Source organism: Protomyctophum bolini (genome assembly GCF_963924005.1).
Source record: "Protomyctophum bolini genome assembly, chromosome: 21".
NCBI lineage: Eukaryota > Metazoa > Chordata > Actinopteri > Myctophiformes > Myctophidae > Protomyctophum > Protomyctophum bolini.
Window position 1 is genome coordinate 28,068,680 of NC_137882.1, and position 18,292 is coordinate 28,086,971.

Here is an 18,292-nt window from a genome sequence, read left to right on the forward strand (position 1 = left end):
ATGTGGTACACACAAACACACAAAGCTGGGCGTAGGAGCGGCCTGGCGCCCCTCAACAATGTGAGTATAGTGTCTTCTTCCACCACCGGAAAGGGGGGGGGGGGGGGGGGGGATTGCAAATAGAACCAATTATCTTCTGGTGAAATAACATTTGACTTTTAAAGTTCATTACATCCATGCTGAGATAATATGAATTGCACACAGAAAGAGAGAGGGAGAGAGAGAGAGAGAGAGAGAGAGAGAGAGAGAGAGAGAGAGAGAGAGAGGAGAGCTGAGCAAATATGAATTGCACACAGAGAGGGAGAGAGAAAGAGAGAGAGAGAGAGAGAGAGAGAGAGAGAGAGAGAGAGAGAGAGAGAGAGAGAGACGAGGCGAGGGCTAGAGCGAGAGCGAGGAGGGGGGAGAGAGAGACAGAGAGAGAGGGGAGGGGGAGAGAGAGACAGAGAGAGAAAGGGTGGGGAGAGAGAGACAGAGAGAGAGGGTGGGGAAAGAGAGAGACAGAGAGAGAGACAGAGGGGAGGAGGGAGAGAGAGAGAGACAGAGAGAGAGAGGGTGGGGAGAGAGAGAGACAGAGAGAGAGAGGGGAGGGGGGAGAGAGAGACAGAGAGAGAGACAGAGAGAGAGAGGGGAGGAGGGAGAGAGAGAGAGACAGAGAGAGAGAGGGTGGGGAGAGAGAGAGACAGAGAGAGAGAGGGGAGGGGGGAGAGAGAGACAGAGAGAGAGAGGGTGGGAAGAGAGAGGGAGAGCAACACAGCATGCATCCTCAGCATGACCTGTGTTGTTGACCTTATGGAGCAGCAAGCTGATTGGCCGACATCCTGACACTCTTGCATTTCTCCTCCACTCCACCATTCAGTTTCTCAGTGTGGATTCAACATAGACGGGCTGGATTGAGCAACTTGATGCCAGTTTACAGCAGCAGTCCCCACACGATGCTGTACATACTAATTAAAAATATAAATCACACCTGTGTGAAGTGAGGGGCGCGAATAGCTTAAAGTCTAACTCATGTTGATTAGGTGATGGTAATGGACCGGTGATGTAAAAACAAACGGTGCCAACACAAACATTAAATGCCATTAACAATTAAGAGACAATATAATACGTCATATAGCGTCATATAGAGGGACAATGTGACGTAAATGTTCCCTTTATTGTCAATGGCGTTTTTAAAATTAACATTGAACTAAAAACAAACCGTATATAAGCAGGCAAACACTGGAATTCATTACTAGTGTTTGCCTCGTGTGCCCAGCTTTGTGTGCATCACATTTGTGGGGATTTGATTGGCTATAGCTTTGTGTGTTTGTATGTATATATGTACGACAAATGTGATGTATGATGATGTGATGTGTGTTGATAAGAGAGCGCCCGTCACTTTTTACTTAAGTAAAAGTATCAATGCTGCAATATAGAAATACTCCGCTACAAGTCAGGAATTCAAAATGTAGGCCTCCTTGAGTGAAAGTATGAAAGTATTGGCATCAAAATATACTTGAAGTACCAAAAGTTTCCCGTTTCAAGTTTCCAAATGTAGAAGAAGGAAAGAAAGTCTGAAAAAGTATTAGAAAACTCAAATAGCAATTATAGTAGCTGTTTCGTACCTCTGATACATTGTCATTTCTGCTCAGGGTATAATGTAATGTAAATGTATAGTGTCTGCTTGTTTTTTTTTTTATGTTTTTGTGGTGGGGACTGCAGCTGTTAAGATGCAGCAGCTAAGGGCACATGAGGGGAGATCATTTTTGCGCAGTGAGCACAGATTGCATTACTATGCATGCATGCATTAGCATAGGCAGGAAGAGAAGAGAAAGTTGTTTCGCTGTTGCATGGGTGGAACACATGTCACACTGTGGGCATTCACTTCTAGTGATGTTTACTAGTTGACCAGTTGCCTAGTTTACTAGTCGACTAGTTGTTTAACTACCTATTGTGTAAAAAATGAATATTAACAAGCCAACGGTGCCAGAGATTAGCTGTTCACAGACGGACGGACGGAGTGCAAAACATACTCTCCGGAGTCGAGAATATAGTGGAGTAGAAGTAAAAGTTATTGTTAATTGGAATTACTCAAGTAAAGTACAAACACCTCAAAAGTGTAGTTAAGTACAATACTTAAAAAAGTAAATGTATTTAATTACTTTCCACCACTGAGAAGCTTTGCTGGTAGCATTGGGACTTGTTGTTGCATGCATGTGTGTGTGTGTGTGTTTGTGTTATAAACTACCCTGTCTGGCCTAGTCTGGCCTGTGTTCACTAATTAGGTCATCTGGGACACGTCTGTGCTCAGTCCCCAGAGTGAAAACGGAACGTGGTGAATCAGCATTCCGTTTTTGGTTTTGTTTTTTCCCCTTACCGTGCACCTATATCTGGAACAAACTCCCCGGAAAACAGGTCTGCAGGTCTGCTACGGCTCTCGGTTCTGTTAAATCAAAAGGAGCGGAATGCTGTTCCGTTTGCCGCTGCCTTGTATTTGGGCTGTTGTTGGCTCGTTAATTGGCCAGCACTGTAACTTTATTGTAGAACTTTCGCTTTAAACTTTGCTTTTGAATAAATAAATACAGACTCTTCTTTACATTAAAGTATTGTGTTTCATTAATCGAGTGAAGATAGCCAACCGAAAATAGACAACTGGACAATTGACTGCATATCATTGACACTTAATTCAGCTCGACCCCTGACCTACAGTAGTGCATGCATGGCAACCCAACGCCTGACACAAACTACAAGTTCCACCATGAACAACATGAGCCCAACTGAACTACAAAAAACACAATCCCTCAGCATTCCACTCCATCTCCAATAGTATACCCATATGCTTAATGACCTGGGCTCTTCTGTCTGTCACGTACATTCGTAGCATTTACATCTGCGGAGCGATTCAGGGGTCTGGTGGTGACACTGTCGGGAGGTGAGGTTTTCAGGGTTGAAACTCTAACCAGCCCAATGCCCCCTTTTCAGAAAACGGCTGCACTCACTGAGAGAGCTTTCAGACTGAATAATGGAGTGAAACAAAATGAAAAGTCAGGCTAACTCCACTCCGATATTTGAGCGTTGTGACCTAATTTTGTATAGCCCAATTCATGGCCTTGATATTGGTTCTCTCTCTATTTAGCTTGCCATTTTGCCAACATGTGGACATCGGACGATGACACACGAAAGAAGCAGGAGCAAACATGTATTGTGTTTGCTTGCAGTCTGTTTGTTAGAAACGACACACAGTGTGTGACTGCAATATCAGTGCCTGACTGCCTGCCTGTTCCCCTGTTAAATAAATGCATGGGTGAAATGGAAACCTTGGAATGGACATTGCAATTTGCAACATACAGCAATCTGGGCGACAGGCCACTTCCGCAAACTGTGGAAAAGCCAATCGTAGCCATCAGGAATGGAATATGAAAAACCGGAACAATCTACAAATTACAACTAAGAGCAGATTCTCCTCCATCCAGAGCAATTTACAGTAAGCAGGGTAAACACAAGGTAATACATCAAATGCATAGACAGTGTAGAGATCTAATGGGGTCACAAGTAAACCAATAACCGTCACAGAGCGCATGTTCGGGCCTGATAAGTCCCGGAAAAGATGCGCTGTGATTGGCCCGTAGTCACTTGAGTGGCAGCGTGCCGTAGCGTGCCTTCCACACTTCCGGCATACTTCCGCCCCCCCCCCCCCCCAGCGGAAATTGTCCCGCCCTCCAAACAACTGCAGCGGCCAATGAGGCATCTATTTTTTTAAATATCTATGATAGAGGGTATATGCGTGACATCATCATGATACCTGGAGGTTATGCAGGAATGCCTATTGAGTGTCAAAAAACTCACTTCATACCCTCTATAGAAAATGTGTTGTACTTGTGGATTGGCTATTTTTCACTACTAAACAATTGCTTTCTAATTTATGGAATTTCTTTTTTTCTTTGATTTCTTCATGAAATTACTGGGAATAAAATCATTGAATTTTGTTTTCAAATTCATGTAAAGTTTAGCTTTATCAAAACCTAGGGGCGCGTTCAGAAATAGCGCACTGAGTGCACTGTACAATGCAAACTGCACAGTGCGCTCCGGTGAGTCCAAACACACCCCATGAAATAATAAAGAAAGGGACCCATACAAATGTGTCTGCGACCCCCAAATGGGTCAGTGTTTGGCCCAGTGTTTAGAAACCAGTGGGTTGAATTATGATCCAGTTCCAATTTTGTGTGCACTAAATGTGCACACAAAATGCACATTTGTGTTGTTTCATCACTTCCAATGTTGCTTTGCTATGTTCTGTTTCTCCAACCGTGTATGTATGAGTAATTTCCCCTGATTGGTTGAAATAGTTATCCTGACCTGAAAATTAATTTTGCGTTTACTGAAGCTGGAGAGATCGCTGACAGACAGGAATACAAAACTATGGAACACCTATTTCAACAAAACATGATCACTAACAGCGAAGGGTAAGTTATATTTTGGTTGAAACAAAATGTTTTTGTTATAAAATGTTAAAGCACTATTTTCTGATAAATCATTGCTATAGAATGTTTCTTCAGTAACCCTTGGCAGCTGCCAATTCCAGCCAATCAGGAGAGAGCAGGCTACCAATTAATCAGCTTTCATGACCACGCCAGGCCCAGGAAATAGTTCCCAATGCATTTTTCCCCATTGACATTTCATAATTATGAAAAGACCTTATAAGACCTTATGAGCCTACAAAGCCAACTCTTGTCGTGACAAATCATGACAACAAACACAATCTTTTGCAGGACCAAACAAATAATTACAAAGAAGAAAAACAACAACAAAAACAACAAAAAGAGTTGCAAATTGCGGCTAGGCTATGGACCAGAGCTAGAAAGTAACTATAATGTACACATAGTAGGCCTACAGACAGCACTTTATTTTTTCTTTTACCATTTTCCAGTAGCCTACTTTTACTTCTACGTACTTCACTACATCTCAAGATTTTACTCAAGTAAGTTTTGAATTCCTTTTGAGTACATTTTTTCCAGCACTGCATATTTATCACTGCAGCAGTTAGGCTACACCAGTGGCTGGGCTGTGTTGTGGTGCATTGCTGTTAAACACACTGTAGCCTAAAACAGACAGTCGTACAGTAACAAACATATCCTACCTTGTGGAACATGCAGCTCTCTCTCTCTCATATGCACCTGTGTGTGTGCACTGTGCAGCCAGCAGTGTCTCTCGTCAGTGCGAGTCCATCTATATGGGACCCGGCGTGCACTCCTCATACGCAGGTTGGACGGTCCAGGTAGAATCAGGATGCGAGGGAGGGAGGGTGGTCTATTATTAGATATAGTTATCTTTTGTTTTTTAAACAGACCGCACTGTAAACTCATAGAAACTGCCTAGAGGGGTCTACCTCTGGCCACGGCGCGGCGCATGCGCGACACGGGTTAAAGCGTCAAGCCTCCTCTCAGCTCTCAGCTGAGTTTTCTTTCTTCTTCTTTCTTCTTTTTGTAAAGATCCCATAGCCCAAGATGGACGGCCCGAGTTGTGATTGGCTGCTTTGGTTGTCACAGACAACCCGTTATGTACTTGTTTATATTGGGGAGACTGAATTTGATACTATGGTTGTTTAAAACAACAATGGTGGAAGAAAAGCTACTCTATTTGAAATACCACAATATTAGGCTAAGATTTAATAACATCCTCTGTTACAGTAGGGCTACAGCAGGGAAAAGTCCTGTAAAAAGTTATTTTGACTTGCGTAAAAGTATTTGTATTACAATGTGTACAGCCTAAAACTAGGCTTTATAGCAGGGCAACAGGCTTGTACGTGTTTGACGCGTGCAGTGTGATTAATTCAAATGTCCAGAGATTTGTCTTACTTTCGATATGTCAATCCATGTATTGATATCTCAGCAGTAGGCCTACAAAGGTACATAAACTGTGACACTGTGTAACTATTTGAACAAACAAAACAACTGAACCTAAATGACCACGCACGTCGCACGGTCGAAAACTGTCTCGTCGCCCCCGAGTGACATCACAGTGTGACAGGTATATGAGCGTTTTCATGACAACCAATTCTCATGACGTCATTAATCAGTTAAAATAAACAAAACAAAATAAACAAAAAGCATTTTGGCTCCAACACACCGGCCCCTAATTGGGAAAGGCAGGAGGCCGTGAGCAATTCAATTCAAATAAATACAAAATGGAGCCAATAATTCATACAAAACCATAAAAATCAATCCAATATTTGCCCTGAGATTGTAGTTTAATAATAATAATAATAATACTTTTCAACAAAGTAGGTAAGGCAATAATGGCATATATCTTCACAGAGAATAAAATAATGGAAATACACAGTGATGCAATGCCGTTAAGAAATATAATCATGTTGATCTTCTTTAATAAATGTTTACTAAAAATCATAGTCTGTCTATTTAATCAATAATAAGATATTGATAATCTAGTTGCTCTAAATTGTATTATTTAAATTTGTAAATGTGGACAATGGTGTCTCCTAAAATGTAGTCTGCAGTAAAGCAGTTTGTTTGTTTTTTGTTTTGTATTTTTTACCTCAAATGTAATGTAAAAAAATCACACTTGTGTGAAGTGAGGGGCGCTCTTATCTTCATACAGGCTACTGGAAACAAGACCGCAAGCACTTTTTTGGTGCTATCCCTTTTGGACTGCGTGTTTGACTGTACTCTGTTGGCGTTAATACATTCTGTCCAATAAACTATTCAAACAATCAATCAATCAATCAATCAATCAATCAATCAATCAATCAATCAACATCATAACATTCCGGCCAGTTGGCGTCTTCAATTTTCTGTCCTCACTTTTGAGAGACAGCGAAATCCCAGAACGACGGACGACGAACGTTGTGGCGGGGGTTTTTTTACGTCTTTTCGCCCCGACGGTTTAATTTCATTGGGGCGATTTTAAATAATGCCAGTTTGAACCCGGGCTCCCCCAGAGTCAGTGTCGAAGTGTCCTTGAGCAAGACTCTGAACCCCTAATTGCTCCCGATGTGCAGGTTGGTGCCTTGCATGGTTTCCTCCGGCATCAGTGTGGGTGAATGTAATGCACAATCTCTGTAAAGCGTTTTGGATGAAGGCACTAAATGTACCATTTTCCATTTACATTGACCAGCCAATCAAATTATCACTATGGGGTGCTCAGCCAATCAAATTCATCGCTATGGGGTACACACAAAGCTCGGCATAGGAGGGGCTATAGTTCCCCTCAAAATTGTGTTGTCAAAAAAAAAAGCCAAACATTTCAGGAACCGTTGCCTGACAAACAGCTATGCCCCAATGACAGCGCGGCCGTCCCTCCGGCCTATGGGATGTATGCACTCTCATTCCATCCTCACTGCTCCTCCTAGTAACAACAGGTGTCTTATTCACACTCATCACTTAGTATGCAGCGGACGGTGTCTCTTTACCAGCCTGCCTGACTCTCTGCAGAGAGTCATGACACATTGCTGGAATCCAATATAGCCTAACCCCACTACGATTTGTTACTCGAGTAAAGGTGGAAACCACAATATAAAATAGCCTATTAAAAAAAATGGTCATGTATTCAAAGTTTGACTTGAGTAAAAGTATAGCCTATACAAAATCAGATGTTTCAGATGTGTCCTTAAAATACAGATTCGTTTTCCACAGACAGACACACACAGATGCACGGTCCTGTGAACTGGATCCGAGATCACAGGCGGACTAGCCGATATAGGCCGCCTATACGACAGATATGTCAGAGCAGTGGTTCTCAAACGTATGTGTCAATATGGAACCAAATGGGCCCGTAAGGATATAGGGCTATAGGCCTATACAGACAGTACATTCTTATAGAGTTGCAGACCATGCAAGGGTACATTTTTTGCCCGTCGAATGCCTTACTAAATCAGATAATGGCATTGGCAGCCATGGCAAGTCTATGTCTATATATATTTTTTATCTAACGATTTTGTAACCCATTTGTCACCCCTGTGTCAATCATCTAATGTGATCCTGGGCTCTACACACCCTCCGCCAACCTAGTCCCCATATATGGGGGACAAGGGGAGAGCAACGGACTTGAACTCATGCTTCCTTCATGCCTGAGTGTCCACGTTGCTCGGGTGTCCTTTTACACCTGACAGGGGGGAGTTTCCCTGGTTGGATGTAGCACGTGGAAGGAAGACGTTATACTTATTCCAACGGGTTCCTTTCCCCTCCATCAGGCGCCCCGGCTGGCCAGGGGGAGGTAGTTTAGAGACCAGGATTACTGCATGTTTTTGTGAGGGTATACCTATACCCTCTAGTCTAGTCTATGGACTTTTAATCTTTGTGTAGCGCACTTTTGTTCCCCTTAATTTTTATCCGACGATTTTTGTAACACATTTAACTCAATTGTCTGATGTAATCCAGGGTGCTACAGTACACTCCCTCTGCCAACCTGGGGAGAGCAACGGACTGACCTCATGCTTCCTTCTATGCAGGACGAGTCCAAGCCGCTACTTTTCACCTGACAGGGGGGAGTTTCCCCAGTTGGACGTATACCGCGAAAGGAATACGTTATTCCAACCAGTTTCTTTCCCCTTTATCAGGCCAGGGAAAGGCAGTTAGACGAGGATCACTGCATGTTTTTTGTGAGGTACCCTATATAGGGGAGATCATGCAAACTCCAAAGGCCCTTTCGCCAACCCCGCCTCGGGTATATGGGCGCAGATGACGCGGAGGAGAGAGCACGCCCCCAGCGCCCACAGCATCCCCGTGCAGCGGGAATCGTACCCAGGACCTTCTAGCTGTGAGGCAACAGCGCTATCGATGCAGGCGCCACCGTGCCCCCCTGTTTATGCGTTTCTGGTGGACGTGTTATCGTCCACTCATGGTGTGTACGTATATGTCCGTGGCAAACAATATATTACAGATGTCCACCACAAGCCAGCAATGGCGGTGAGCTGGACTGTGCCTTCACTAGACCATTCTCACATGTCCCAGGAATGGGTGAACAAAAGAAGAATGCAGGGCCTATTTCTAAAATAATACCCACTTTTTGCACAGATTTTGCACACTGCCACTTGCTGGTTCAAGAGCTTTTTATTCAATGTCAATAATGCAACGTTTGGGTCCTTCGACCTCCCTCGGGCCTGCCAGAGGAACGTTGCATTATTGACATTACATAAAAAGCTCTTGAACCATGCAGCAAGTGGCAGTGTGCGGGTCTCCCTCCTTCTATGTACAATCATGGGTGGGCAAAATCTGTGCAAAATGTGGCTATTGTTTTAGAAATAGGCCCTGTTAAAAAATGCAAAACAAATGCAGTGTGCCTCCCTCCTCCTATACACGTCGCCTATACGCACCTGCTGTAGTAAGTCGAGTGTGTGGAAGTCTTCTCTTCAATAGTATTCACACCCAGCCATGATTGGAATATTACTTCGCCCATTTTGCAACCAGGGGGGGGGGGTTACTCCATTAATTAAGCCATGTTCATGACCAAAAACCTGTCATGAAAATGGTCTCACTTCCTTCCTGGACTCCACACAGCCTCTCCCCTCTCCACAAGGAGGGGGAAGTGCACTAAAGCATTATGGGCATTGTGGGAATTCAGCAATCCAGTCAAACCCTAGTCAAACTAACACACAGACTTCACTATTGTTCTGGCCATATGGGTGTACATTTAAAATCTGTTATCTACTATATTCAAATACTATTAACATTGAGTGACTGCATGCAGTTTCTTCCAGCGGTGAAATGTCCCTTTAAATACCTCAATTTGCCATGGAAATTGTTGTACTAATATATTATTATGTTATTTATTATATTGCATGGGTAAAATATACCCGGGTGTAGTGTGTGCATTTGGGTATAATGTTCTGAGTTTGGTATAATTATCCTACTGCCTATATAGCTATAGCTGCCACCCCCATTAACAACCCAGTTGAACAATCAATTTTACTTGCAAAAAAAAATCTTTACTCTTTTAATATTAGGTTTATTAGGCCTATAGACTAATAAGTGTGCATGTATATAATGTTGTGTATACGAGTTAGTATAGGCCAGGGACCCAGGGTCCTGCTGAAATAAAAATGTTTAGGCTAACTTCATGAGAACCTACAGGAGCCAATTCACAGATCATCCTTCCTAGCAGTGCGCTTGCGCACGTCAGGTGCTCGGTGCCCGTGGCCGTGCATGGCATATAGAAAAAACAGAAGCGCTCCGGCTCCATCATAGCAGTTATCTCTCTCTCTCTCTCTCTCTCTCTCTCTCTCTCTCTCTCTCTCTCTCTCTCTCTGTGTGTGTGCGCTCCACCCCCCACACACACACACACACACACACACACACAGACAGTCACAGACTCACAGTCAACACGCACGCACTATAAAACCGACTGGCGCCGGGATTATCGAGAGTGTCACGTCGAATATATCGCCTGGTGCACGCTGTGCACTGTCGTCTCCGATAATTAACCCACACACTTCACTGATTTTTTTGGTTTAATTCATCCACATGGAGCCATTGGAGCGAGAAGGAGCTGCGGCAGCCGTGCGCTTATGATCTTGGCACGGAGGATCGTGCATTCTGCATCCATCCATCCCACAGAGCAGCAGAGCAGCAGAGCAGGGCTGCTTCTCACAAGACAGAGCCAGGAAGGATCGAGGATAATCATTCTGATCCAACCCGACCATGGCTTCTTCTCCCAGGGACAAGGCGGTGATGTTGACCAAAGACAGCGTGAGCCTCCTGCCCTGCTTCTATTTCGTTGAGGTGCGTTGATACTCTCTCATCCCCTCTCTCTCTCTCTCTCTCTCCTCTCTCTCTCTCTCTCTCTCTCTCTCTCTCTCTCTCTCTCTCGCTCTGTGTCTCTCCTCTCCGCCGTTTGCATGGTCACACTCATTTGCAGGTTAATACAAATACCAAGGCCAATCACAGCATGTCATTGTCATGTCTAACCTACATTGTCATTGCAATTTGCACTGGCAGCCAGGCTATAATATACTGTCCTGTCTGTCTGTCTGAATCGGTTCAAAACATGGATTGCATTGGACACCGTCCACCACCACCACCACCACCACCAGACACGCACAAACAACACAAAGGTCCACCGTATAGTGGACGAGATTTCTGATTCTGGCACGATCTTACAGTATCACGGATCGAACAGCTACAGTTGACAATGGATTTGATCTCTACAGGTGAATCAGAACTATATGTGCACTTATAGGCTATAGCCTATATAGCCTATATATAGGCTACTAATACTTAAAACTACTACTACTACTACTAATACTACTACTAATAATAATAATAATAATTCAGCTGCAGTCTATATAAATATTGTGGAGACAAGATTGATAGTTTTTAGGCTGCCTGCATGTGTATATAGGATTTAGAGGCCATGGCATGATGAGGTGGTCAGATGGGGACAGTTGTGGCTAAGAGGGTGCAACAGTGAATCGAACTAACCGGTTGAAGTGATGATAAAAATAAATGCTGATAACCGTAAGTAATTCATTAAGTAAGCAATCCATAATCCCGGCATGTCGTTATAGGCAACTTTTGAAAATAGTGGGAAATATCAGATCTATACGATGTTATATGTTGGGTCGCATTGACCCGTTGTGAGCATATTATATACCGGTATATTTTCAAAACACTGCACAACATTGTGCGACAAAGCATATAAAACATGCATGCGGTTAATGTGTTGATAATAAATGTATAAACATTGATTCTCTGGTTCATTGGCTGCCAAGCTGAAGTTTCCAGAGTTGTTTCACCGTGCACCCCGCCGCCAAACCAGAGTTGTTTTTTAATGCTATAGCGCCAGCGGTATAACAGGTCCTACTATTGCCCTGACCAAGATGGACCCTCCATGGACTCCTGTAATGACCGCGATCTTTGGCCGCATTTTTCTCTGAATCCTCTCTCATATCGAGGTGATAAAAACCGGGATGTTAGCGACTCCTTACTTATACTAAAATCTAAATCGTTGCTATACCTCGCCGTTACAAAATCAACGCTTCGGATGACTTATGGAATTGACGGTAGCCTATAGCCAAATAAATAGCTTGGCGATTTTGCTTATAGTTCACTGTGGGGTGAACAGTGGTGAGATGTTGGACACAGTGCTAACATGTTACAGACAGAGGTGACATGTTGGACACAGTGCTAACATGTTACAGACAGAGGTGACATGTTGGAGACAGGACTTACATGTTGGAGACAGTGCTAACATGTCACAGACAGAGGTGACATGTTGGACACAGTGCTAACATGTTACAGACAGAGGTGACATGTTGGAGACAGGACTTACATGTTGGAGACAGTGCTAACATGTCACAGACAGAGGTGACATGTTGGACACAGTGCTAACATGTTACAGACAGAGGTGACATGTTGGAGACCGGACTTACATGTTGGAGACAGTGCTAACATGTAACAGACAGGTGACATGTTGGACACAGTGCTAACATGTTACAGTCATATAGGTGACATTTTGGAGACAGTGCTAACATGATAAAGACAGGGGTGACATGTTGGAGACAGTGGGGACATGATAAAGACAGAGGTGACATGTTGGAGACAGTGTGGACATGATAAAGACAGAGGTGACATGTTGGAGACAGTGTGGACATGATAAAGACAGAGGTGACATGTTGGAGACAGTGTGGACATGATAAAGACAGAGGTGACATGTTGGAGACAGTGGGGACATGATAAAGACAGAGGTGACATGTTGGAGACAGTGTGGACATGATAAAGACAGAGGTGACATGTTGGAGACAGTGGGGACATGATAAAGACAGAGTTGACATGTTGGAGACAGTGTGGACATGATAAAGACAGAGGTGACATGTTGGAGACAGTGGGGACATGATAAAGACAGAGGTGACATGTTGGAGACATGTTGGGGACATGATAAAGACAGAGGTGACATGTTGGAGACAGTGGGGACATGATAAAGACAGAGGTGACATGTTGGAGACAGTGGGGACATGATAAAGACAGAGGTGACATGTTGGAGACATGTTGGGGACATGATAAAGACAGAGGTGACATGTTGGAGACATGTTGGGGACATGATAAAGACAGAGGTGACATGTTGGAGACAGTGGGGACATGATAAAGACAGAGGTGACATGTTGGAGACAGTGTGGACATGATAAAGACAGAGGTGACATGTTGGAGACAGTGTGGACATGATAAAGACAGAGGTGACATGTTGGAGACAGTGTGGACATGATAAAGACAGAGGTGACATGTTGGAGACAGTGGGGACATGATAAAGACAGAGGTGACATGTTGGAGACAGTGTGGACATGATAAAGACAGAGGTGACATGTTGGAGACAGTGGGGACATGATAAAGACAGAGGTGACATGTTGGAGACAGTGGGGACATGATAAAGACAGAGGTGACATGTTGGAGACATGTTGGGGACAGAGGTGACACGTTGGAGACAGTGCTGACATGTTGGAGACAGTGGTGACATATTGCTTTTGTCTAGCCTCAAAACAAGACCGTTGCTTATAGTTAACACAGGACAGATACAGACGGGGGGTATAAGTGAGCATACATGCGGATCGCCTATATTTTCTGCGCACGACACCGTTTTCGCAGGGCAAAATATATAAACGGGGGCTTGAGACTGTTGCACATTGCACTGCCAGGCGGGTTATCCGCGCTCCAGTTCACCCCTCCAGCCTGTGGGGAACAGAATCAAATTGTCATCATGCATCATGGGCTTGCATTGGAAATGAAGCATTTTCTATTCCTATTAGCGCCGCCTCTCAATGTGGGTGCCCGTGGGACCCCCCCCCCCCCCCAACCCCCCCAGGGGTCCTTGAGGGGGTTCCAGGTGGTCTCCATCTAAATGATTTATAGTTAGGAACCAGATGGACCATTAACCCATTCTGACCTGAGATCAGATTCTAAAAATGTCTTTATACATCCTGACAGTTTTCATTCGGACCTGAGATCAGATTCTAAAAATGTCTTGTATGTCTGTCGCGCTTCGATTTTTCAAAAATAGCAGACCTATACAAGCTCGTAGCGCGCCACTCGGTGGCGTGCTATGTAGATCTGATATTTTTCAATAGCTAAAGCACGACATGATGCTAACACCAAAATGGGCCTTTTCAGATGTGAAGTGACACAAGTGACACTTGATTCAGTGTGGAATACCTGGTGACCACAGATATGACAACCCGCTCGCAAATAGCCTGTCGCCTCTCATTGAATTGATTCTCTGATGTAATGCATCGCACTCACATGAGTACGCCATCTGAAGAGCAGCCGTTCCCACGCTTCTGTGGATCACGGCTATAGGCCTAGTCACAATGACTACATAATCACCTAATCTCTAATTATTTAAGATAATCGCAATTATTTATTTGCATAATCGTTTCCATGTTGGAAATGGTATTTTCAATAATCTTTCAAAAACATTGCGGAAATAGCAGATCTGCAAGCTTACAACATGTCGTGACGTGATTCTCGCAATTAGTTGTGTGACAAGTACTATATAGACGAATAATAGTTTAAGTCCACACTAAGTAATTATCCATAATGTGTAAATGATGGATAAGGATAAGGACAACTAGGCGTTTTCGTGGAGGGGTCAGAATAAAATTTGGACTTTTATTCGTCTATAGTAGCCTATACTTTTGTCAGCTTAAATGTGTAATCATGACAGCCGAAAAGCAGAAAATAGCAGAAAATAAACATGAATCATCATGAAATAATGAAAATTGATTATTAGGTTTTAACATTAACGTTGTGTGTTAGTGTTTTAGTGAATATTTGGGGGGGGGGGGGGGGGGCACTTGCAATGTCAATCATGCAGGCCTTTTATGCAATTTACAATTTAGGCATTTAATTAGTATAGTCACTCTTAATCCAGAGCGATTTACAGTAAGTAAGAACTAAGAACACCATCAAATGCATAGAAATAGTCAACTAGGACGATAAGTAAACAAAGAACAGTAGAATATCTGTACAATGAAACTACAGAATGCTATGTCTACATCATAATACTATATCTACAAATGATGTTAACACATTTCACTGTGGACCCCCTAGAGTCCGCTCAAGGACCCCACTTTGAGAGCTGCTGCTGTGAATAATGATAATAACAGCTTATAGGCTTATATAGGCTACGCTACAGTAAGTCAGTGTAAGTGTATAACATTGCATCAATCTGACAGATTCCATACCATGCGTTATTATGGCACACGGTGGAAGAATGGAGGGATGTGTGTGTGTGTTCTCTCAGCAGTGCATTTCTAGCAACAGTATGGGGCTTGTAAACTAGGTCAGCGCTGAACCATGATTCAATTCAATGCTGGATTATTACAGTGTGCGCACACGCTCGCACAGGCAGGCAGGCATGCATGCACGCACGACGCACGCACGCACGCACGCACGCACACACACACACACACACACACACACACACACACACACACACACACACACACACACTAATCAGCTCTTTGGTATGGTCGAGGTGCAACAACAGCAGTGATTCTCGACCTTTTTCATTTCAAGGACCCCCCCCCACACACACACACACACACACACACACACACACACACACACACACACACACACACACACACTCTGATATGCTTCAAGACATTTTTTATTTACATATTCTACATCTATTTTCTGCAATGGGACCCTATATAATCTGCACTGTGAAATCGTCAGTGTTTATTTGGTAAATGGTGCATTTATATATATATATATATATATATATATTTATATATATATATATATAGATTGGCTTTATCCAAAGCGCTTTACAATGTGCAATGACATCACATTGACGGCAGAGAAGAACGCCGACCTGCTCCTCAGGGGCAGCTAAGCTGGATTCCAGAACCCAACGTCTCAGCCACATGCACTCGCTCACTCCAGCATGACAGTGTTACGGTGAAATTGTGTTGTAGGCCGTCACATAACGTCAGTGTTCGAACGTGAATCAATATTGAGTTCAACTTAACTGTATTTAGACCTGAGGACGATTCTACAGAATGTCTTCGAAATCACGACAGTTTTCTGATAAACCTCTGTTTTTCTATGTCAGTTTTTCTATGTTACCCAGGGTAACTGGACTAAGCTCAAGAACTTGTCACCAACATTTAAAAACGAGTTCACTAAATCACGCGGCGTTGTTATTGTTGTTTGTCCGCTGGGAAAACATATTGTGCTTATAGACTGCGAGCCAATGAGTATTGAAGTGGAAATATTGCTGCCTACAGCTCTACTTCTGTCATCTTTTTTTAAGTTGCGCAGATGTTCAGATGTCCTGTCCGTGTCACACATGAAACATGTTTTTCTCCGGTGGAAGCCAGCTTGTATGACCAAAACCATTCATTTTTTAAAATGTTGCTTCGAAAACTGGCAGAAAAAGACTGGCTGTATGAACAATTATGGAAAACTCCTTAGACTGACACTTAAGAAAATAGAATGTATATTATTTGTTATATGATAAAGTGCTCTTGTGCTCATAGTGAGTTAAAATTAGCAAATGTTTTTGGTACTGGACCTTCGTCAGTGCTTCTGAGCGAGCCAGTTTTCCTTTCCTTTTGAGACCACCGCACCGGCAGTAAACCTGGAACAAAGGACGAAGAAAGCGTTTCCCCAGTTATTTAAGTGGTTTTGGTCAGATCTACAAACTCACAGCGTGTCGCATTGTGACACATTGTGGGATTGCTATTTTCACTACATTTGTGCGACTCTCTTGTATGATGAAGTCGGACATTGATGTACGTAAGGAGGCATAACATAAAAAGTGGAGATACAAGGTTACTGCCCGATGGCAACGATATTATACCTCAATTGATTTTTACTGTGGGCTTATTCTGCCAGTTTATTATGGGACATGCAAAGGTTCAGTCTCAGTGTGAAGCTATTTGAGAATCATTGGCCCCTTGAGTGCATTGGAAAAGTCCTTGTTCTGCCGTATTATGCACCATTGTGTCCTTATAGTTTGCAGAATATTCATGGCACAATCCCTTACGGTAAAAGTATACATGAACAAATACCATTTCCATTATATTTCCGGTGCATTTTGCAGTGAGTACTGCCGGGGGAAGATACTCCGCGAGTCATGCTTCCAGAAGTTGTCCAAAAAAAGAATGTCTATTGCGAAAAAAACTGAAAGATTATATGAAAAAATTGCGATTGTGTAACAACGGTAAATGCATTAACGTAGTTACACAATCCAGCATTTGCGTCATTTTCAATTTTAGCATTGGCTATTCAGAAACCACACTCGTGTGAAGTGAGGGGTCCCCACTGTATTTAAATCAGCCTCATGACGTCTTACATTGTCACTCGTGTAGTGCCCTAAACAAACATTAAAGTCCATATTTGGCTGGCTCTAAAGTGCTTCTCTACAGTGCTCTAAACAAACATTGCAATATCCTCAAAGTCCAGATACTTGGCTGGCAAACGATTTACGTCATAAGTTCCCTAAACAAGCATAAACAAATCCCACAGACTTGGCTGCCACATGACGGGGCTGGCGCTCCTCAAAAGTAGCATAATTATGCTTGCAAGTACATCTGCTATTTCTGAGCATTTTTCTAATTCTTGAAAGTGTGAGAAGAAGATTTAGAAGGCGTTTGTATAGAAATGTGCCTCAGATCTTAATGCATCTTAGATGTTAAAAAAATCACACCCGTGTAAGTGAGGGGCGCTCTTGTCATCGTACAATTTACGTCATATTTGGCGGACATTTGACCCAATTTGAATTGAGTGAATGAATTATTTTATTTACGTGTCTTGACTGCCTTCTGCAGCGCATCCCTTACGGGATTATTCAGGCACAATTTACAGTACAAATTATATTTCCTGCATGTGCCAACACACTGACACCAAAATATTAAACAAAAGTAAATGTCATACAATGTATACGTAACATAATCAAGATTACTGTACATTCAAGTATTCCATTTTGTCGAGATAGAGACTAAAGTGGAGGGCGAGAGAGAGAGGGCGAGAGAGAGAGAGAGAGAAGAACACAAGGAGATAATGGACAGATCATGAAGACCGATTTGCGTCTAACTTCGACAAGGTATAGATGTATACACACACATAGGCTACATAAATATATATACACATGTGCATGCATGTACACACACAAATACACAAATCTCAGCGTAGGACATGGTATGATCCATCACCGTGCCACTATGCATAAGTTGTTCTGTTCCAGGCTTTATGGATAAAAGTTTGAAATTGCGAATGTATGGTTATCAAAACTAAAATGCTGTCCAGGCACTGACCTACATGTATTATTTTTTTTAATCAAAGAGTGTTTTTCTTAAAGCATG

General features: G+C 43.0%; 1 protein-coding gene across 1 annotated transcript in view; it reads left to right on the forward strand.

The window, feature by feature from the left end:
* Positions 1–10,631: 10,631 nt before the first annotated feature.
* The window catches only part of plppr4b (phospholipid phosphatase related 4b), a gene marked incomplete at both ends in the record, with an annotated part of 58,458 nt that continues 50,797 nt past the window's right edge, over positions 10,632–18,292 (forward strand). The window contains one exon of the mRNA XM_080793825.1: positions 10,632–10,712. Within this exon, the coding sequence (XP_080649951.1) occupies positions 10,632–10,712 (81 nt within the window). The remainder of the gene's footprint in view (positions 10,713–18,292) is intronic.